The following is a 22,352-nucleotide window of genomic DNA, read 5'->3' on the forward strand; positions in this document are numbered from 1 at the left end:
GCTAGTCAGTTCAATTCAAAACAAAACAGTCATACAAAGAGTATAATCCACTAAATCTAAAGCTGAAGGACTAAGGGACATTTTGGTGATCCCTAACATGCCCATTAAAATTTACTCTAAAAATACTTTCTAAATACTTTAAAATCATTGACACTAGAGAACAAAACCATTAAAAATAAAGGGCAAAAAAAGAAAAAAAAAAAGACAGTAGCAACAAAAACAAAAATTCATACTATTCGTAGAAAAGATACCAGAAAAAGTTGGAAGGGGACACCTCTAACTTAGCACAAGAGGAGTGTGCAAATCTTTGAAAAAAGAATGGAAATATAGAAATTGAAAAATATCAGTACCAGGACAAAGTTTAAAGATAAAATTGCTTACACTTAAAACTTTCATTCATTTTAAACTATAAGAATCAATAATAAGGAAAAACATTTGGGGGGGGGGGGGGTGGACACAATGAGTATCTGAAAAAAATCCCAAGCAAGGATAACTCACTGGGAAAGCTGGTCGCTGAAGGAAAGATACTGAAGTTAAGGAGCCTAACTCCATGTAAGTGAAAGGAGGCTCCTACCCAGAGCTATAACCTGCTTAGGCTGTCATTGCTATAAGCATCAGCTGAAAATGATGTTAAAGAAAATACAATTAGTTATTTCAAGAAAAGCTTTCTTCACTTTTTAAGTTAGAGGGAAGCAGAGGGGAAAATGTTACAACTACGTCTATACATATATACTTACAGTGAGCATCTAAAAATGTGAGGGTTTCAGCTGTTGCAACTGTTGCTCCTAGCAACCTGGCAGTGATCAGACCTTTTCTCTCTCTTTGTCTAACTATTTTTACTATAGAAAATTGTTTTATATATTCCTCTAGTTTATCATGTAAGTACTCTGTAAGAAAAAAAAAATATCAGGATTAACTCTTCCTAAGTTTATTTTCATATATGAACACATGAAAGCAAATGAAGAAACCACAGGGCAATGATATCTCCACATTCGTCATCTTAACAGTTGCACACATCCTTCCATTAAGACGAAATTTTATCTTTAACTCTTTAAACAAAAACAATAGCTATATATGCAAATCTTAACTTCTGAACAACTATAACACATACTGTGGTAACACTGACTTATCCTGTACATGCAATATCAATAAATATATTTTGTGGGGAGGGGAGAGACTTCAAATGGAGTAGACCCAGGAGTTAAGAAGGCTCATTTAAGGGTCTGAGAAAACTAGCTAAGGGAGTGAAGGAAACTGAATTTGGCCAAAAAGATATTTGACACATTTTAAAATTGGAATTTAAGTCTGGAAATTCAAAGAAAAATGCCAAGTATCAAAAGGATTCTCTGATACTTAGGCAGTGATCATAATAATTAAAAAAAAAAAAAAAATGATGAGGAAAATGGCAAATAGGAAAGCCCAAGGCTACAGCAGTTTAGGAATATTTTTACAAAGAGTCAGCATAAAATTTTTGAAAGCTTTGGAGTCTGCTGACACAGAATTTTTTCCAGTAAAAATATGAAAGAAGAAAGGAGCATGGGGCGCCTGGGTGGCGCAGTCGGTTAAGCGTCCGACTTCAGCCAGGTCACCATCTCGCGGTCCGTGAGTTCGAGCCCCGCGTCGGGCTCTGGGCTGATGGCTCAGAGCCTGGAGCCTGTTTCTGATTCTGTGTCTCCCTCTCTCTCTGCCCCTCCCCCGTTCATGCTCTGTCTCTCTCTGTCCCAAAAATAAATAAACGTTGAAAAAAAAAAAAATTTAAAAAAAAAAAAAAAAAGAAGAAAGGAGCATGTAGGTTAGGAATGGAGCTAAAAATAGGCTAAATCTTATTAATGGATATATAATTTAAGATATTCAACATTCCAATTTGGATGAGACATGATAAGCAAGAGTTAAAACAGTAGGTAAAAGAAAACACATTAATCATGTCAGTCAAGTATTGTTCATATTTTGAAACAACTTCTTAAGTCTGCTTTTTTTCACCAATAAATTCTTGATTCTTTGTTGAGTATACAATGTGTTTCCTCAGGTGGCCTTCTTGGGCCCATAGCACAGCCTCAAAAAGATCTGGGAATGCTGAGAACATCAGTAAATGTCCTATGGTAGATGTTTGCTTCTGCCTGATTCCAGAAGCAAACATAGATGACTTTATCTATGATTATATATATATTTTTCAGTTTTCCAGTGGTACAGATAAAAGAGTTGCTTATTCAAAGTTTAAACATTCATAAAGGAAGTGAGAGTTCAGGAACAACTTCTGTGGACAATAAATCTAAGCATTGCTGCCTCAAAATAATAGGCTAAATTTTTCATACCTTCTAAGAACCTCAGAATTAATTCTCTGAAAGACAAGCAGGATTGTAACTTGTCTTAAAATATAAATCATGGATATTTCTGCCTTAATCATAGATTTATAAAATAGAAACTTGTATAAAAACATTTCAAAGGCTTTAATGGGGATTGAATCTTTTTTAATGGAGTCACTATAGATTCCTTCAATAAACTGCCCCCTGTTTGAGTCATTAAAGAATTTTTTATTGACCCACAACTTCCAAACTTCCTATAAATTTTTATCTGCCCCTTAAATTCAAGCCCCATCCATACCTGTATTTTTGCAAGGTTAACAAGGTTAAGAGCACAAGGCTGTGAAATCAGACCTCCTGGGTTTATTTATTTATAGCACCATTACTTTTAGCTGAGTGACGTTTGGTAAGTTATTTTATTTTACTTGGACCTCAGTTTATCTATAAGATGGGGATAATAGCATTTACCCTTACAAGGGATTGCTGAGAGGATAAAAATGAAAGATTGCTGTGCATTTAAGACAAGGCTTACCACATGGCCCATGCTCTGAAAATGTTGACTGTCTTGTTTTACTGTGACTAGGACTTAACTATCTCTTTGTCACTTGATTATCCATATATTATGCTGCTCTTTCCTAAACCAATTGAAACTAGGGACTATAGTATCTACATCACAAGCTCCTTTACAACAACTAGGAACACATTTTCTATAGCGGGTACTCATTAAATCTTTGATTCAGTAAGACAAATTAATGACATTAGGATGCAAAAAGATTCCTCACCAAGAAAACTGTTGCAAATTCATTGCCAATGCTATAAAGAATTAAAATACTCAGACCCTTTGACCAAGCAGTCTAACTAACCCAAAGATACAATTCAAAAGAAAGGATATTCATCACAGTGTGATATATACTAACAGGGTGGGGTGAGTGAAGGTGAATGGTAAAATAAGTAAAATGCATCTAGTCCATCATGGTCATTAAAAATAAAGTTTTGAAGGTAAAAGAAATGGGCTAATAATAATACTATATGAAAATGTCAGATTTCAAAATTGGATTCCTGACATGGATGTAACTAGGTAAACATTCTATGTTTATTTAGACAGCGATCAAGAGAGAAAAAGCGAAATTAAAATTAAATAGGAAGATTATGATTGGATATCACTTTTCTTTCTGATTTCCTTTAATTCTATTAATTTTGTTTGAGCAATAATAGAAGTTACCTTCAACTGAAGGCTTATTACAAGTAGCCTTACTGTGACCCTAATTTCTCACTGCTTGAAAAATCAAACAAATAAAAACCATCTGAGAAGGAAGCTCAAAAAACCAAAGAGGGATTATTTTTTTCTTTTCTTTTTACAATGTAACATATGAGAGGCATGCAGAACTTAATCAAATGTCACTTAAAACTCTATGGATGCAGGGGCGCCTGGGTGATTCACTCAGTTAAGCGTCCCACTCTTGATCCCAGCTGAGTTCATGATCTCATGGTTCATGAGATTGAGCCCTGCATCGGGCTCTGTGCTGCCAGTGCAGAGCCTGCATGGGATTCTCTTTCTCTCTCGTTTTCTGTCTGCCCCTCTCTTGCTTGCGTTCTCTCTCTCTCTCTCTCTCTCTCTCTCAAAACAAATACATAAACATGGGGGGAAAAAACACACCTCTATGGACTACAGACCAAGAATTAAAAAAAATAAATAAATCATAACATTTCAAGCAGTAAATAAATCAGTTGGTTACAATTAAGTGGTGTTATAACCTGGGTAAGAGGACTGGAGATTCAAATCTCTGATCCAGTACTGTGTATCCATATGCAGGGAACTTGAATTATAAAACTTCCCCATTTAGTGAATACATTTCACATCCATGTCAAACATCTCTGGAGATAAGCAAACTTACTCCACCTGGATGATACTTAACTTGAAAACAATCTCAATTCACTCATGATATTTTATTTTGAAGTTAAAGGCATGTTTAGGATTGTATGTAGAAAATTAAATAAGCCAGGTTAGTAATTTTATGCTTTATTAACTTATTATCATTTCTTAAGTCTGGATACATCTTGTTATTGATGACATGTCACTTAAGAAGCAGTATTTTTTTCTTTTTGCATGGCACATAAAGTAATGGTTTATCTTAAAACAGAAGTTGCTTTTGGATAGATGAAAGAGTATCACTATCCCCATTTTACAGATGAGGAAACAGCTAGTTAGTATTGAAGTGAGAATTTGACCTTAAAGAATCAGGCTCCGAACTCAACTAATTCAGGAATAAATTTTGTGATCATTGAAAGAATCTATATCAGTTTGGTATTTAAAATACTCGTAATGTTTGAAAACTTAGCAAATTAGGGCATTTGTCTGATTAGCTTTGCAATTCCCATTTAAAATGTACAATTTAGTAACTGACCATTGATTTGTAATTTTAAGTAGAAATTCATTAAAGAATTCAGCTAACGTTGTAAACAATATTGAAATACTTAGCAGCCAAAATAAAACAGGATGTAGTGACTCTTTAATGATTTTTAACTACTCATTTATATTATTAATTAATGTATTATTTATATTAACTCATCTAATCTTCAAAACAATCCTAGGAGTTATGTATCATTTATGTATTTCCTCAATTCTAAGCTGCACCATTAGATACTTATTATAATCAATGGCATCTTAGTGTAATTGGTTGTGAGGGTTTTTTATTCTAGCGGTATATAAACTAATGATGAAAAAAAGATAAAAATTAAAAAAATAAACTAATGATGTATTGTGCAATAAATTCGATGAAATATGGCATTTTCCCCATTTTACAGAAAAAGAAACTGAGGCATAAAAAGGTTAAGTAATTTGTCCAAGTTACACAGCTGGATAGGACCAGAACTGGGATTCAAACCAAGGCAGCCTGACTCAAGGCTCAAGTTTGTGTTCTTAACCACTATGCCTTACAATAAAAGTCTCACATTGAGGACCACAAAGTTAGAAGTCATGGTACTTCAAACATTTCTGAACTTTAAAATATTTAAATATAGACATCTTTGAATTCTACTCTCATCCATCATACCCATCATCCAAGGTATTATATTCAAGCTGGGGGTGGTGGGGTGCATACAGAGAGTACAATACAATCAAATAGACTTTGGACAACATCACATGGATTTACTTGGAAAACAACCTAATTTGCATGTGCTTTCTTACCATCTACACTAGCATCATCCACCAAAATGATTTCCTTCAGCAGTATGGCAGGGGAAGAATAAAGCACACTGTGGACAGTTCTAAGCAGCGTGGACCAGGCTTCATTATGAAAAACTATTATGACACTGGTGGTAGGCAGGGGAGGACAGCGCTTAAATTTTTGTTCAATACATCTAGAAGAAGTCAAAGAAGTAGAACAATTATGAATTTTATTACTTTATTTCAGAGCTATGCCATTCTAAAATTATTATTTAACCATTATCACCATAGAAACAATAGCAGACCATTTTTTTTCTATGTAAGTTGATCTTAATGCTATGCAAATGCAAATCAAAACAAAATTTTTTACACAGAGATCATATCCACTGATACAGATTCCAGGTCAAGGATTAAAACGTGCTATTGTAAGTTTTCTCAACAATATAATTTCAAATACAAATAGCATTTTAAATAGAAAATATAACCTACAAGCGAGATAACCTATAACAATGGCAAACACTTGTAATCGCTCAAATAAAAACCAATTTTTCTCCCCCCCTTTGTAGAAATCATCCATTTTTCTTATTACCTCCAATTTTTTTTAACAGTGCAACTTCAGGGGCACCTGGGTGGCTCAGTCAGTTAAGTGTCCAACTCTTGCTTTCAGCTCATGATCTCGTGGTTTGTGGGATCAAGCTCCGCATTAGGCTCCATGCTGACAGCATGGAACCAGCTTGGGATTCTCTCTCTCCCACTCTGTCTGCCACTCTCTGTGCATGTGTGCACGCACACACTGTAGCTCTCAAAAATAAATAAACTTTAAACAGTGCAACTTTATTAAATGAATATTCATCTTCGTAGAGATTCTTACTTTCTTAAGTATGTAATATTTTTCAAGTTTTTAAATCAATTTACTTAATCTCTACTTGAACCAAAAGGGAAAAAAATGGCTTACTATAAAATCTATTTTTTTATGATGCTCACAATTCAGCAAGACTTACTAAGTTGCTACCATATACCAACCATGCTGTGTTAAAGATTTTGCTCCAGTAACCTGATCTATAGTTTAATAAGACCTAGCATTTTAAAATACTAAACTTAAAAATTTTACATAAAATCCTAAATCCCTGTTAAAAGTCATGTGATCTTTTTGCTGTACGAAACATTGATAGGCACAAGGAGATAGACCCTAAGTCGTTTTTGGCTGATTAATGGTACTAACCATTAGCTAAACACATTAGTTACAAATTGATCTTGAATTTATTTTTATAATATCTTCTTCAATGAAAATAATCTTCATAAGAAGCTGTTGGGTATGAGTGGATCTGTACAGTCCCCAGCCTTTGAGACTGAAGCTGACCACAGTCCCTCACCTACTGAGTTGAGGTGAGGATCCAAAGATATAACAGAGTAGAGGGTTTCAAAACACTGTAAAATCAGAGTAACCCTGGGACATAAAATATGTGTGGTCTATGGTAAAAATAAATAATCTTTAAGTTCACTTAAAAATCATAAATGGTTATACAATTTTAGACAGCAGAATATAAAATCCTCCCACTCAAAAGGCACTATAAATACAGCGTGTGAACAATCAAACAGTGCTGTTCAAACCCAAAGATAGGAAGTAAATCATTCACTTATGGAGATAAGAAACTAACACACTTCAAATGCTCTGTGAGGGAAACAGAGCCCCCAGTATGACCCTAGAGGCCTGGGAAAGCCACCCAAAGAAAGATATCCTGTATGTTCTCATTATTCACTTTTATAGCCATACCTCAGTTTGAATGTTTCAGATACTATTCTGAGAGGCTGTCTTTAGGGTGGAATATTAGTAGGGATAAACAAAGAATTAGGTTGAGGATAAAGTATTAATAGAGTGTGTCAACACTGTTGAGTAAGAAAAGGAAGCAAAGGTTATGAGTGAAAGTGATTTTGCTCTCTTTGTGCCTTCATGATTTCAAATATACATGCATAGTCAGAAGCAAATAATGACATTCATCCTCACTGACAGATGAAAGCAAATGATATATTTTAAAGTGAATTTTGGATAAACTACCAATTAGAAGTAAGGTCCAAACACAAACTACCTATTCACAATTAGTCTTGACTCACAATTACACAGAAATGTATGACTAAATATAAGCTTGTATTTTTAAGACATAAAGGTTTGCAAACCAACATAAATTAAAAGTAAAAATTATTTAAAAACTCCATGCTGTTTTTCTTAAAAAAAAAAAAAAAAACAACCCAAAAACCTTATGATTTATTGTCTTAGAAGCATTTGTATGGGGTGTTGGGATTAAAAAAAAAAAAAAAACCTCACATACATTTACTTGTCATGTGACTAATATTAATAATTACAAAAAGGGGGCGCCTGGGTGGCGCAGTCGGTTAAGCGTCCGACTTCAGCCAGGTCACGATCTCGCGGTCCGTGAGTTCGAGCCCCGCGTCGGGCTCTGGGCTGATGGCTCAGAGCCTGGAGCCTGTTTCCGATTCTGTGTCTCCCTCTCTCTCTGCCCCTCCCCCGTTCATGCTCTGTCTCTCTCTGTCCCAAAAATAAATAAAAACTTTGAAAAAAAAATTTTTAAAAAAAATAAAAAAAAATAAAAAAAAAAATAATTACAAAAAGGTTTCGAAATTTTAAATTCAAAAATTCACAAAAATTCACATTAATGAAATGTGATCACTTTAATCTTACAAAGCTTTCCTTAGTTCAAGCTAGGATTTCTTTGCTTAACTGATAACTGCTAACATCAAGTAAAGGTGTCCATGTTATAGCATTAATGCAAGTGATACAATTTCACAGTATGATTTCATAAACCTCATTTATTCTGAAACAATAAAAAAAATTAAACTTAGGCTTTAGATATTGTTTTACATGTCACTTAAAGTAGTGAAATTAAATAACTTGCCAAACTGACTGCTTATACTCAAACCATTTGTAAAATTTGGCATATAGATATGTACTTAAATTATCAATCACATGACCATCTGACTTTGAGAGACACTGGATCTATATTTTCAATGAGCATGGAAATGACCAGCAATTCTTCAGAAAATGTGTTCCTTGCTGATATAAGTTAAATTTAAAGTAAGAAAGTGTTAAATCTTCACCAATTCTTCACAGTTCTAGGTATCCAATTCTTATCCAAAAAAGGTTCTTTAAGTACCTCGTTGTTTTTCACTTACAATGATTTCATTATTGAATATTATTGTAGCTCCTCAATGCTATATTGGGGGGAAAAAAACTTGTCTTGAGCTGACATTGACTGTCATGTCAAAGAATAAAAATTATGCTTCTTGATTTGTGATGTGGATTGCTTTTCAGTCAAGACCTCTCCCCAAATCAGTCAAATGCAATACTGCATTTTAACTATTAACATAAGAAAAGAACTATTCTATGCCTTGTTATAAAGGTAGAATATTTTATAGACATTCATTTGTTTCTTCACACATTCACTTAAAAATGATTAGCACCTTAATCTTGAATCACACAGATTACAATAGAGAGACAGAAATCTAATCTACCCAACTTCAATATTAAGGGACTCTTAGTTAGAGCAAGTATTCATGATCATACATCTAGAAAAACAGGAGTGAAGCCATCGACCTAAGTCTATCAAAGTTCTTTTCTTCAGATGCATTTCCAAATGTAATTCTATTATAACCAGGAAGCAAAATATGTAGGCATTGCTTGCTTACGGTTTATCTTATACTTTCAACAAATCAACAAATAGTTTGAAAACTGCTGGAATTTATTTTAGTTATTTGAATTCAAATAGAACACTTGAACACTACCTCAAAGATAACAATGGACAGAGCATAGTTGGAACTGGAGGGAAACCAGAATAAAAATACTGTGTACTTGAGATACCATGTAAACAAAGGGACATAAAAGGCAATGTTGGCCTCTTAGAAGCTAAAGAGAGACAATTCTATACATATGATAACTTATTCAACAAAACTCTAGAGAAAGAAAATCATAATTGAATTAGCAATTTAACAATATTGTTCTTTAAAAGAAAGATTACAAAAGGTTACAAGGCATTCTGAAATACAATTACAGTACTGAAAGTAGCCACAAAGTCTGTGACTTAGTTCATAGAAAATTCTTATCTAACAGCTCCAAAATCTCGGCACTTTTTAAACATTTTTATTCTACAGCAACACACAGAGGAACAGAAACAGCTCCTCTGCCTCCCACATCTCCCATAAAATTGCCCAATATTCCCTTCTTAATAAATTAGAAAACTAAAGCATCTAAGAATTAAGAATTTCCTTGTGGTTCTACAGAAATCAGATCTAAAATTTAGTCTCCTAATTTGTAAGGTAACAACCTTCTACATCTGCAATGCCTCACCAAGCATAGATATGGAAAGCCTCAATAATAATAAGCAAACATAATTAAATTAAACAGCAATTGCTGATATTTTGCCTCAGAGAGTGACTACAGAACAAGCAAATTCCTTAGCTAATGCCCCTCCCCTGCAAACTCTAATGTTAAACAGTAAACAATGAATATTCTTTAACATACTCAGGAGGTCGAGTGTCTGGTCCAAGATCTCGGTGTAGAGAAATCCTGTCACTTGCAAAAGCATTAAAACAGTGTTTTGCTTCTCCACGTTCTTTTTCCTTCTGCTCTTCAATACTTAAATTGGTTGTCTTGAATGCTTTACCAGAAGCACCAGGTGCATTAGAATCCTGAGGTGGGCGGTCAAGAACAGGTTTCAATTCTGCTGCTGTATAATATCCTTGCAAACAGGGTCTCTCACCAGCATCAATGTTTTGCCTGACCGGTGCTCCTATTTGCATTTTTGGCATTGCATCTTTAATATTGTTTACAGCTTCTATCATTAAATCAAACATCTTGTTTTTGTTTTTTATGTTTCTTTCCATCCGTGATTCCTCTTTGGAATATTGAACACTTACTTCTCTTTGCATTAAAATCAAAAATATTATAAAGAAAAAAATTACTGCCCCAAGTTTCCAGAACTTTTTATGATAATGTCTTTTAAGATGTAATTTTACTAGTCGTTTTAGGTGAGCCATTCTGACATTAAAAGCTTCCCACTTGACAAATAACAGTTATAGTTTCCTCTGTTACTTATATTTTTTATCATAGATTTGCTGGCAAGAAGGTTTCATTAAATGGTAATACCTATAAACGGAAATGATAAATGGCATTAGTAGCTAATCATTCCTATAGGCATGGTTCAATTGATTCATTCAACCAACAACATAAGCTACAAACAACTGTACTCTTACGGTTAAGAAAAATACAAAGATATCTTGCCCTCAAGAAATTGACACTTTTGGAAGAACACATTTGCTATAATTAGCTATAATCTATTGAGGATATATTAGAGATTTCTCTCCAATAAAAAATACCTTGTAAACTGTGGCTAATATTTATTATATGATATGCATACAATTATTTTTATAAACATATTTAGAGTTTCTTTAAAAAAAAAAAAAAAAGGTACCTTAACTCAATGACCAAGGGGCCAAAGGACTTCATTGCATTGATTATAAAGAAAGGGGGAAATCCGTAAGAAAGCATAGGTATACTGATAGGTACTGTTAGGCATACATCTAAAATAGTGGCTTTTAGTTTATGGAGTTTGTCCTCAACTTATGCACCTCTATTCCAACTAAACCAGTTAAGATTATAAGTAGTTTTAACAAGTAAACTGGCACACTCTCAAATTTATTCACCTGATAATACTTGTGAATCCTGACAGAACCACTGAAGAGTAGAAAATTAAGAGTGTCTAAGGTGTTGTTATACCACAGCTATTTTCTATAGTTCACACAAATAATAAAATCTAATAACAAAAAGAAGATGGCACTAAGCTTTTTACTTAAAGTGACTCTAAAGAGGCAACAGTGTCTACCCTAAGAATAGACAACATGTTTACTAAACTCTAATATGGGTCACCAGAAGCAAAAGAAAGGAAAAGGAAAAAAGAGAACATCGATGACAGCCTGATTTTCTTCACGATGTTTTAAAAAATATAATATGAAGGGGTTTCAGTATATAATTACATACCATGCACCATTATACTCAGTCAAATTTGCAGGCACAAAGGGGAAGGAGAATGCCTGTTCTCCCTACATTCTAAACATATTTTAAGGAAAATTTAATTTATAGATGTGAAAACTAACTTTGACACTTTATTCAGTTTTTCTTCCAAAGATACCGCTAAATTTAAAATTAAAAAGCCAAGTTTTAAGATGGATTCTCTGGCCTTTAGTAAAAAATTTTAAGCTAAATAAACAGAAGAGGCAGAATTTGAATAGTTAGTTCTGTATACTACTTCTAATTGGAAAGATATGTATGTATGTATGGAATAGGCACTTTGGTTTCAAAAGATAATTCAATTATAAAGTATACTGCCCAGAAAAATGAGATTCTAATACATCTGAGTTTTGGTTGCTTTCAGAGCCTCATGTAAGGATTAAAATGACCTCGTAAACTTTTTACATTATTTGAAGACACAATGTAGTTTCAGAACCATACAATTCTTGCTGTGTATGTATGTAAGCTAGATTAGGCATCTGAGAAGGAATGTGCTGGTCTCCATAGGATGTTTTAATACAGCATAAAACAAGAAAGGGTCCAGGGAAAGCATACAGTAAAGGGAGATGACAAAACTAAATATTTCCATAGCAGTGATGGTTTTCCCAAGATACTATATGCCCAAAATCATATTAGAGGGTAGGCTGGGGAATGAGAAAGAAAAATGGAATTCTTCACCAATAGGGCAATAATCCTATCATTGTGTGTGTGTCTATCTGAAGAAGTCACTCAATTAGCAGGTTTTAGTTTAGGATGTCTCTAACGAGGAAGTCAAAGGAAGCTTATGAAGGACACAAATGATGTCTCCCTTACTCTTGGTTGTTTTTCTGGCACTCACGATGTCGGTGACACAGTGAGCACCCAATACATTTTTTTACCAGGAAAAGGAAAGAAGGACCAAGATTTAATTTATTAGAAATAATAAAATAATAATTTACTTTTGTTAAATACTGATTAGGTCCCTGATACTTTAATATTACACAGGTTCTCATGTAGTCTTCCAATAATCTTAAGAAGTCATTCCCATTTTGCCCACAAACACTGAGCGTCAAATAGATTCAGTGGCTTGGCCAACATGATTCAGTTTAAGTGGAAAAGCAGTACTCTCCCAACTGTGTTCAAACTCAGGTCTGATCTAAAATATTAAGCTTTTTGGGGTGCCTGGGTCGCTCAGTCGGTTGAGCGACCAACTTCGGCTCAGGTCATAATCTCAGTTTGTGAGTTTGAGCCCCGCGTCGGGCTCTGTGCTGACAGCTCAGTGCCTGGAGCCTGCTTCTGATTCTGTGTCTCCCTCTCTCTCTGCCCTTCCCCCACTCATGCTCTGTCTCTGTCTCAGAAATAAATAAACATTAAAATTTTTTTTTTAAATATTAAGTTTTTTACTCCTGAAACCAATATTGCACTGTATGTTAGCTAACTAAAATTTACGTTGAAAACAATACTAAGCTTTTAGTTGAAGTTATCTGAAATAAGATCTTCAAGGGTCAAGAAATGACACTCTAAATGTAAGGAGATAAGGGGAAACCCTAAGGAAAGAACTACAAATAGCTTCATACCACATAAGGTTTTCTGGACAAATGAGTCAAATAAACACACACACACACACACACACACACACACATTGGAGCGCTGGGGTGGCTCAGTCAGTTGAGGGTCCAACTCAATTTTGGCTCAGGTCATGATTCCAGGATCCTGGAATCAAGCCCCATGTCATGCTCCTCACTGAGAGTGGAACCTGCTTGACATTTTCTCTCTCTCTTTCTCTCTCTCTCTCCCCCTCCCTCTGCCCCTCTACCCCACTTGTGTGCGCTTTCTCTCTATATAAAATGAAAATAAAAATAAAAAAATAAAAATAAAAACCACACAACTGTTTTCAGAACGTGTTTTTGGAAATAAGGCTGAGGATGAGATTGTAGATTTTAACAATGGAGGATTAAGAGATTGAGACCTTTTAGTGGCAGAGTTTACTAGAGTAGGAACATGACGCTTTGCTCTTTTCAGATTATTTCAGAAGGGAATAGTCTTCTTTTATCAATTGCTGATCACTTGAAGATTCTGAAATGAATCTCCCAGGGATTTTTATATGACTTTTCTGTCCTTCGCTGCTAATGTGCAATATTAGGCTTCCATTAATGATAAATTACACTCAACATTAAGCATCTCTATTAGCGGTCTTCAACTCTGGATACACTTAGCAGAAAGCTCTTTAAAAAGAGTGCTTTAGGCCTCCCCTCTAGAGAGTTTGATATAATTGTTTTAGGGCCAGGGCCCAGGTCCTGCTTTTGTTGTTATTTTAGGCTCTCCAGATAATTCTAAAGGGCGGCAAGGGTTAAGAATCACTGGTGTAGGTCACGAGACTTTAGGCAAATCAAAACTAGCACTTATAGGGAAATGACTGCACCTAACCAAAAGCAACCACACTATTAATTTCTGATACTCCAAAGACAGGTTTTTCAAAATAGAATGCTGATATAAAATGAGCAAAAGTTATTTTGACATGGAGAGATAAGATGAAATCCAAAGCAAGAATGACCCAAAGTTTCCTGAAAAGGCTCAGAGATTAATGCTGATATAAATGACACATTGGGGTTTTACTACAAATTATGGCGTTGTAAAATTACTTTTAAAATATGTTATTCCCATCACAAAGATGGAAAAACTCAGATTCTGCACAATAAAACACATAATCCAAAAGCCACACAATAAATGAATGAGTTAAACAAAACCAGGATTCTTAACTCCTATTCCTGGAAATAACATCATGTTCCTAAGCCTCACTACTTACCAAATGTCAAGACCTATGTGAAAACAGCCAATGAAACAAAACAAATTTCTCTTAATTTCAACTTCCAATTAAACTCAGAAGTTTCAAAAATGAAAAAAAAAAAAAAAAACCCAGCACAACAGCAAATTCAGGATATAAAAATGATTAGCAGGTAGAGGTCTTATTGTACTTTCAAAAACCTTTAAACACACCTATCTAAAATGTCATTTGCTAATTATTAAAGGTCAGATTCACAGGAGGGATTAATATCATGAAATAGTTTTTTTAAACTAGAAAAAGAATTAATTTAAATTCAAAGATCTATTCAAAGATCTCTAAATTATTATAAATTTCTAAAATTAGAAAAAAGTTAATATTCAGAGGCCTTATCAATCTATATGCTAGAATATATGTAGACATTACAAAAAGGCATTAATAATAAATTAAAACATGCACAAAATAATGATACTTTAAAATGACTAAAACAATATGCATGATTCTAACAGTCTGTGAGATTGGGTTAAAAATCAATGGGTTATTCTCCAGGGTAAAAACATGTTGCTATCTGAACAGAAAAGACTGAGCTATCACAAATCAAAATAACTACAGAGCTGTGGCTTTCAGTTATGTAGACTCTAGTTTCTCAAACTTTAATGTGACAATGAGTCACCTGAGGATGTCGTTTACATGCAGATTCAAACTGGAAAAGATCCATCTTTAGTCCAGTTGTCCCTTCCAGGTGGAAAAGGACACATTGCAAAGACATTAGTTAAGTTGTTAGTTTAATTTAAATATTCCAACTGAAGCAATCTTCTAAAGCAGTGAAAAGCAGAACATTTCATAACCGCATGTGAAAGTAACATTTAATAAAATAAGAGGATAGTAGTTCTTTCCATTTCTTGTTCCTATATTTGTGACAATAAACCTTTACAGCTCCAGGGATTTAAGGTCTGGTTCCAGGTGACTTTAACTGGCACAAAACCTAATTGGTATATGAAACTTGCTTGCTACAGCATGAATTAAAGCATGCAATAAAAAATTAAGGGTAATCACAAAAAACAAAACATTACAAAATTATATATCCAAAATGTAGCATAGAGTGTAGATTAAGAAGAGTACACTACTGTAAATTAATTCATATTTGATCTTTGCCACACATTACCTAGATCTCCTAATCGAATCAAAACAACAACAAAACTTGCTCTAATAATAAACCTTACGTGCTTGGGCAGAAACTTTATTAAGCACCTCTCATCTACTAGTTAGGGAATGGAGGGGTGGCAGGAAGTCATTTCTGCTTGTATTTATCGGTAAAACTAAATTTCACGGTGACTTACTATTATGGTTGTTTAGTTTCGGTTATGATTAAATCCATTTCCACACCCTTGCCTGAAATTCTTCTAAGCAGGAAGTGACCTGTGGATGTATGACAAGGGACAAACACTGATACAAAGCAAACTGCCCTGAGATGGCTACATGCTCCCTCACAGGAGGAAGCAGCAGACATATCCCAAATATCCCAGCTGAAAAACAAACTGGGGTTGCTCTGGCTGGCTGGAAAATGCCACCAGTGAACAACTAACTGCATGTAACTGTCACAGAGTAAGATGACTTTCTGAACAAAAGTCATCTGCAGGTTATGTGACAAAAAGTCTAGTAACAGAGCTGAGCTCCAACAACTCAGAGGCACTGCTTTTATTTAATACTGAAAAGGGTGTGGTCACACATCCAACTTCTCAGCTAAACCTGGTCAGATAAGCATCTCTATTGACAATATTATCTTTGAAGGTGAAAGGTTATGAACAGGATCTTAATTTGTAGAGCAGCCAACTCTACACAATTTGGAGCATACAAGTAATTATGGAACTGCACTACCCTTTGCAGGGGAGGGTAATATGGTGGTGAAGGCAAGCTCACATATTCTCTCTCCTGCTACTGTGATTGAATCTGCACCTGTGAAAGGTATATACTGATTGGTTATGGCATAATTTTGAGGAGTGAATTGAGTGGTCCCACAGATTACCCACTTAACTAGTACTTCTCCTGGGTAGAAGTACTACCTTCTAAAAGACTTGTCTATTTACTTTGTAAACACAGTTGATGGCTCTTGGATTAGTAAGGAGACAGAAACTACATAGTGATTTGAAAAAGGAAAGTATAATATATTATTCTGAGAGGACTGGAGTAACAGGGAATTGGTTAGTGAGAGTTAAAAAGAATTCAAAATAATATAGGAGTAGTAGATATAAGGGGCAATCACTACCTACAAGGCTGAGATGAGAGCCCAAGGAAGAACCTTCCCCTCACCAGCACATAGATCCAGAGATCTCTACAGAAAGAGCAGTGTTGGCTCCTTGACAGTGGAAAAGTTACAGAGGTATCTCACTAGTGAAACTTGCCCAAAATCTGACCTGTGGAGTCCCAGAAGAAGCCATTCATAGGAAGATGTCCAACCCTGGAACTTGTTAGGTGCCGATGCTAACAGCTGGCTGCTGATGGCACCTGGAGTTAAGAAGCTGTGCTCTGCAGGAATGTAGTGCACTTTCATGTACAGCCTGGGCCAGTATGGTGCAGGTTGGTGCTTAGGATAAAATTTGGGTAGTTGGTGCCTTGGAAACCCAGTTTTGTGGGGTCCCCAATGTGCACATGTATAAGGCTAAACAAAGAGTGTATGGAGCAGTGACCTGGGCTGGGGAACAGGTCCATGATGTCTACGATTCCAGGGTACAACCCTGCTGTCCAAGTCAAGCTCTGGAGAAAGTGCAGGGGGCAGAGGTGTGCCAACTCTAGAGAAAGCTGTGCCATGCAGTTACCTAACACTAGAGAAAACTATGTGGAGGCCTAGAAGTAGAGAAAAAGGTATATGCTCAGTAAAAGCCTAGCCAGAAAGTCACCCTGAAACCAGGAAGGAAAAGTTTCTTCTACTTTCAGTATCCCTCCAGTGCCCTCTACTGACAAGGCTTAATTAACATCATGCCAGCCAGCAAAGGAGAAATATTTACAGATTTACAGAACCCCCCCCCCCGCCCCACTCCATTATTACAGAGCAGGAGAAGAGAATGAATTTACAGCTGAGAGACAATAAGCAGCATAGTCTACCCTTTTGACTGCTCAGTTTCCATACGCACACTTTCTCGCACATTTGAACTCCGGTGGAAAAACAAAACAAGCACCTAGCAAGATGCAAGCATCCTCCTTACAAGTGAAGAGGAACCCTGGAATGAGACACAGAATGCCAACAGCCATTGTCTCCAATGACAATGGGAATTACTTTTCAAATTCTGACACAGTCCCCACGTAATATTCAGTTACCTAAAGACTAAATTGTAAACTTAGTATCTAACAAATTCTATGCAATATTTTGTTAAAGAAAGAAAGAAAGAAAGAAAGAAAGAAAGAAAGAAAGAAAGAAAGGAAGGAAGGAAGAAAATGGGAAGGAGAGAAGAAAATATTGCCTCCAAAACACAAAAAACAAAAACCAAAAAAAAACAAAAGGCCTATTAAGTACAGTGACAACTGAATGCCCAGAAATGTTACTGAGGAGCCCCTAAATTTTTGTGAGTCTGATTACCCGCTGGTTCTCATATGCTTCACTAGGATACCTAAAGTAATTGCTACTTTCTGCTCATCAAATACAATCAGCATAATATTATCAACATAGTAAACCACTGTGATATCTTGTGGGATGTTGGGATAATTAAGATTTCTAGGACAGGAGAACTGACCTGGCCCTGAGACAAGACTGTGAAGATACAATGTTGGCCAAGCTAGATAAGAGTAAATTGCTTTGGGGTGCCTGGGTGGCTCAGTCCGTTGAGTGCCCGACTTCAGCTCAGGTCATGATCTCACGGTCCGTGAGTTCGAGCCCCGCATCGGGCTCTGTGCTGACAGCTCAGAGCCTGGAGCCTGTTTCGGATTCTGTGTCTCCCTCTCTCTCTGACCCTCCCCAGTTCATGTTCTGTCTCTCTCTGTCTCAAAAATAAATAAACGTTAAGAGAAAAAAAATAAAAAAAAAAAAGAGTAAATTGCTTTTGGTGGTCCTTGTAAATCGGTAAAGAGAAAAAGCAGTTAACCAAGTCGATAGCTACATACCAAATGCCAGAGGTAGTGTTGATTATATCAAGTAAAGACACCACATTCTGTTTCAGCAAGCACATTTGGAATCATCCAATGATTAAGTTTACAATAGTCCATTCATTAAGATCCATCCAACTTGGGCACAGGACAAATAAGTGAGTTAAATGAGATGTGATAGATAACTCAAGTCTTATTTCAAATCTTTGATGGTGGCACTGAGCTCAACAATTCCCTTCGATACAGTATTCTTTCTGATTTACCATCTTAGAAGGAGGGCAAGTTTTAAGGTCTTCCACTTAGCTTCTCTTATCACAACAGTCCTCAACCCATGACACTTAGAGAACCAATATAAGGATTTTGCCAGTTATCCAGGATGTCTACTCCAATTATATATTAAGGAAATGGGGAAATAGCACAGGGTAGATCTGCTGACCAGCTGGACCCTCCTGTGAGTCAGACTTTCGCTAAGACTCCACCTATTACCTAAATGCTATAACTCCACACGATGACTAGAGGGCCACAAGTGGTATTTTGGCTCCATAGGAATTGGTACAAAAGGTCTGAGTGTATTTTCTTTTCTCCAAAGCATAGCCTCTCTAATAAATGGTTATAGGTCCCTTTGGGGAAGGCTTTTGAGGAAAATTTGTGGTGTATGCTTGAAGCAATGGTGTAGCCTTCAAGACTGGCCTCAACTTCAATCAAAGGGCTCTGGGCCTGTAAATTGACTTAGGTTTGGAAACTGAGTGAGAAGTAATGATGCTCAACTGTGGCAACTAAAGCCAATGCTTTTTGCCACCAAGCCTAGAGTTTTTTCTGGCATCTACAACAAGTGATACTGTAGTACTGCCCATCTATTTCATTCATCACATTTGCAAAACAATGCCTTCTGATTATATCTATGTCCCAAATTTCCATTATGGTAGATACCTACTTTGTCCTTGGTGGTTAAATGCTGCCACTTGTCTTCTGCTACTATGGAATCCCATCATCTCCATTGAAACCAAGGAGCCAATCTTAATGGCCTACAAAGGAGAGCAACCACAGATTTTTTTTTTTTTTTTTCACTAATGCAGGGACTTCCCTCACTAATGTTTTTCTCAATATCTTAGTAAAAGGGAGAGTGTACTGGGCCTTGACATGGAATATAATTGGAGGATGGGCACTCAAGTTGCAAACAATTAAGTCCAGTGAACATTCCTTTTATGAAAGAATCCCAAATCTCATGAGTAGTAGACAATTTCTACTCATTCTCCCTTTTGAGGCCCCAGAATTTAAGGGATAGGGGAATAGGGGAGCAAGTGAGCAATTGCTCAATTGCTATCACTTTGCATTCACCTTTCTACAGGCTTAGCTATAACTCACTGGGTACATACTCATCCTCTACCTCTCAGCTTCCATTCTTCTCTAGAAAAAGTGTCAGCAAACTTTCCATAAAGGGCCAAATAATAAATATGTTTTGCTTTGTGAGCCATATGGTCTCTATTGCAACTACTCTTTTTGTGGTGCAAAACCAGTCATACACAATACACAAATGAATGGGCATAGCTAGTTCCAATAAAATTTTGTTTACAAAAACAGGTGGTGGATAGAATTTGGCCCAAGGTACTGTGCCAATCCCTAGAAATTCAAAATGGCTTCAATCTCAACATTTCTTTATTTCCCTGTGCTTACCTCTTCTCCATTAGCGTCCACATTCTCAGATGTAAAAGAACAAAACAGTTCTTCACAAATCCATAACATCATTTAAAAAAAGTAAGGCATAAAAGCAATGTCTGCCTTTATGATTAGGTTATTTTTGCACCTATTTTGAAACATGCAATATCCTTCCACTTATCTAGTCACCATCTGAAATACCTGCATTCCCCACTCCTCATGGTTAGAGTATGAAAAGATCTTATTAATACATGTTTCAGTTGGAAATAAACGAGTGTCAGACTGAACTTTTATTCTCCTTTCAAAAGCCAACTTCAAATAGGAAAATTTTCCTCATACATAGACAATTACCACACACTGAGGTCTATGAGAATACTGAATGCCCAGCTCCATATAGGGAAGGAAGGGGTACCTAACTCTGTGGGGTTTGTACTTAGTTCTTCTGGCAAAGGGGAGAAGCCCTGAGGGGTATTAAGCAGGGTGATGACCTAATTACAACTGAAATTTAATTAAATTTAATTAAATTTAATTTAATTCTTGGGGCCCTGGGTGGCTCAATCAGTTAAGTCCAGCTTTAGCTCAGGTCATGATCTCACAGTTCGTGAGTTCAACCCCCATATTGGGCTTTCTCCTGTCAGCACAGAGCCTGGATCCTCTGTCTCTATTTCTCTCTGCCCCTCTCTGACTGGCACTGCACACACACTCTTTCTCTCTCTCAAAAGTAAATAAACATTAGGGGTGCCTGGGTGGTTCAGTTGGTTGGGCACCTGACTTCGGCTCAGGTCTTGATCTCACAGCTCATGGGTTTGAGTCCCACGGTCAGGCTCTGTGCTGACAGCTCAGAGCCTAGAGCCTGCTTCAGATTCTGTGTCTCCCTCTCTCTCTGCTCCTCCCCTGCTTGTGCTCTGTCTCTATCTCTCTCAAAAATAAATATTTTTTTAAAAAGTAAACAAACATTAAAAAAATAAGATAAAATAAAATAAAATAAAACAAAATAAAATAAAATAAAATAAAATAAAATGATTATTCTTGAAACTGTTTTTAATATGGATTTGGTGGTGAGGGTGGTGAACCAGAGAGGAGACTGAAGGTGATTAGCAGACTATTAAAATTAATCCAGGTAAGAAATTGAGAAGGGGTGTGGAGGCTTGGGAAGAGATCCAGGAGGTAGAGTTGGCTAAATTCAGCAAATGAATCAATGTGGAGGCTGGAAAGGTTGTTAAATTGTGAATTGTGTAAGGATGGGTTCTTGACTTATTGAAAAAAGACCAGCTAATGAGTGCTCTCTGTTCTGGATTATCTGCAGTGGAAGAGCTGGAGTTAAAATAACAGGGCAAGGGGCTATGAATGCTAAAAGACTAATGACAGTGGGTAAAGGATATAAGAAGGAGACTGAGGTAATAACAGCAACAAGTCTTAACCAGTTCAAAAAGATGGGTCATATCTGAAAGCTCAAATAAAACAACGAAAACAATAATTTGCATTAGAAGCCCTCTCTGTACTATGAATTGCCCCTCACAAGGGTCCACTCTGCCATGAGGTATTTACTACCAGGTATTCTTCTACCCTTTACCCTATCCATCTGACTCAGAATTATCAAACTTGCATGGTCTCACACTACTCGCCTCCAACAAATTATCAATCAGGTATGAGGATAACTTCTAGAAATTTATCCCACAGATATGCTAATATGCAAGTAGAATGATAACCTGTAAGTCTGCACATTAAAGCATCATTTTAACATCAAGACACTAAAACAACCAATAACTCTACCAATAGGGAAATAAATTACAATAAATAAATTATGATACAGTCATATGATGGAATATTATGCCAGATTAAAAACAAAGAAGCTACTTTATATGCTGATATGAGGTTATCTCCACAATAAGTGAAAAATGAGATTCATTTGCATTTTTATGTATGCAATTTATATATATAACATATACTTTATTATATATACATATACACACACACATAGACACACACATGTATATATTATACATATACAATATATATATATATATATATATATATATGTAAAAGGAGCACTGTTTGCTCATAGGAAAACCAGGTATTAGAGGGCAACAGTTAAAAGAAGACTTATCATATATACGTCCTTAGTTTTTTTAAGTTTTGGACCATGTGGATAGAGTAACTACTAAAAAAATAAGCAGGGAAAAAATTGAGAGTAGAATAAAAATTTTCGGACAGGTAACATCTCAAATTTATTAAATTCCATTCATCATTTCTCAAGAAGCTACTAGGGGATGTGTTCCTACATGAGAAAGTAAACAACAAAATCATCGTATC

The 22,352-nt window shown here is 35.8% G+C and overlaps 1 protein-coding gene across 4 annotated transcripts in view; it reads right to left on the reverse strand.

Annotated features, from left to right (window-relative positions):
* The window catches only part of GALNT3 (polypeptide N-acetylgalactosaminyltransferase 3), a 44,132-nt gene that overhangs the window by 14,111 nt on the left and 7,669 nt on the right, over positions 1-22,352 (reverse strand). For 2 of the 4 annotated variants that reach the window (XM_045480063.1, XM_045480066.1), the window contains exons 2-4: positions 10,001-10,624; positions 5,488-5,660; positions 738-887 (exon numbers count right to left, since the gene is read on the reverse strand). In XM_045480063.1, coding sequence (XP_045336019.1) covers positions 738-887; positions 5,488-5,660; positions 10,001-10,515 — 838 coding nt within the window. In that variant the 5' untranslated portion in view covers positions 10,516-10,624. Of the gene's footprint in view, positions 1-737; positions 888-5,487; positions 5,661-10,000; positions 10,625-15,646; positions 15,726-19,317; positions 19,409-22,352 lie in introns of all 4 variants that reach the window. The other 2 variants (XM_045480065.1, XM_045480064.1) reach the window with 2 other exon arrangements.

The sequence above is a fragment of the Leopardus geoffroyi genome, chromosome C1, assembly GCF_018350155.1.
Source record: "Leopardus geoffroyi isolate Oge1 chromosome C1, O.geoffroyi_Oge1_pat1.0, whole genome shotgun sequence".
NCBI lineage: Eukaryota > Metazoa > Chordata > Mammalia > Carnivora > Felidae > Leopardus > Leopardus geoffroyi.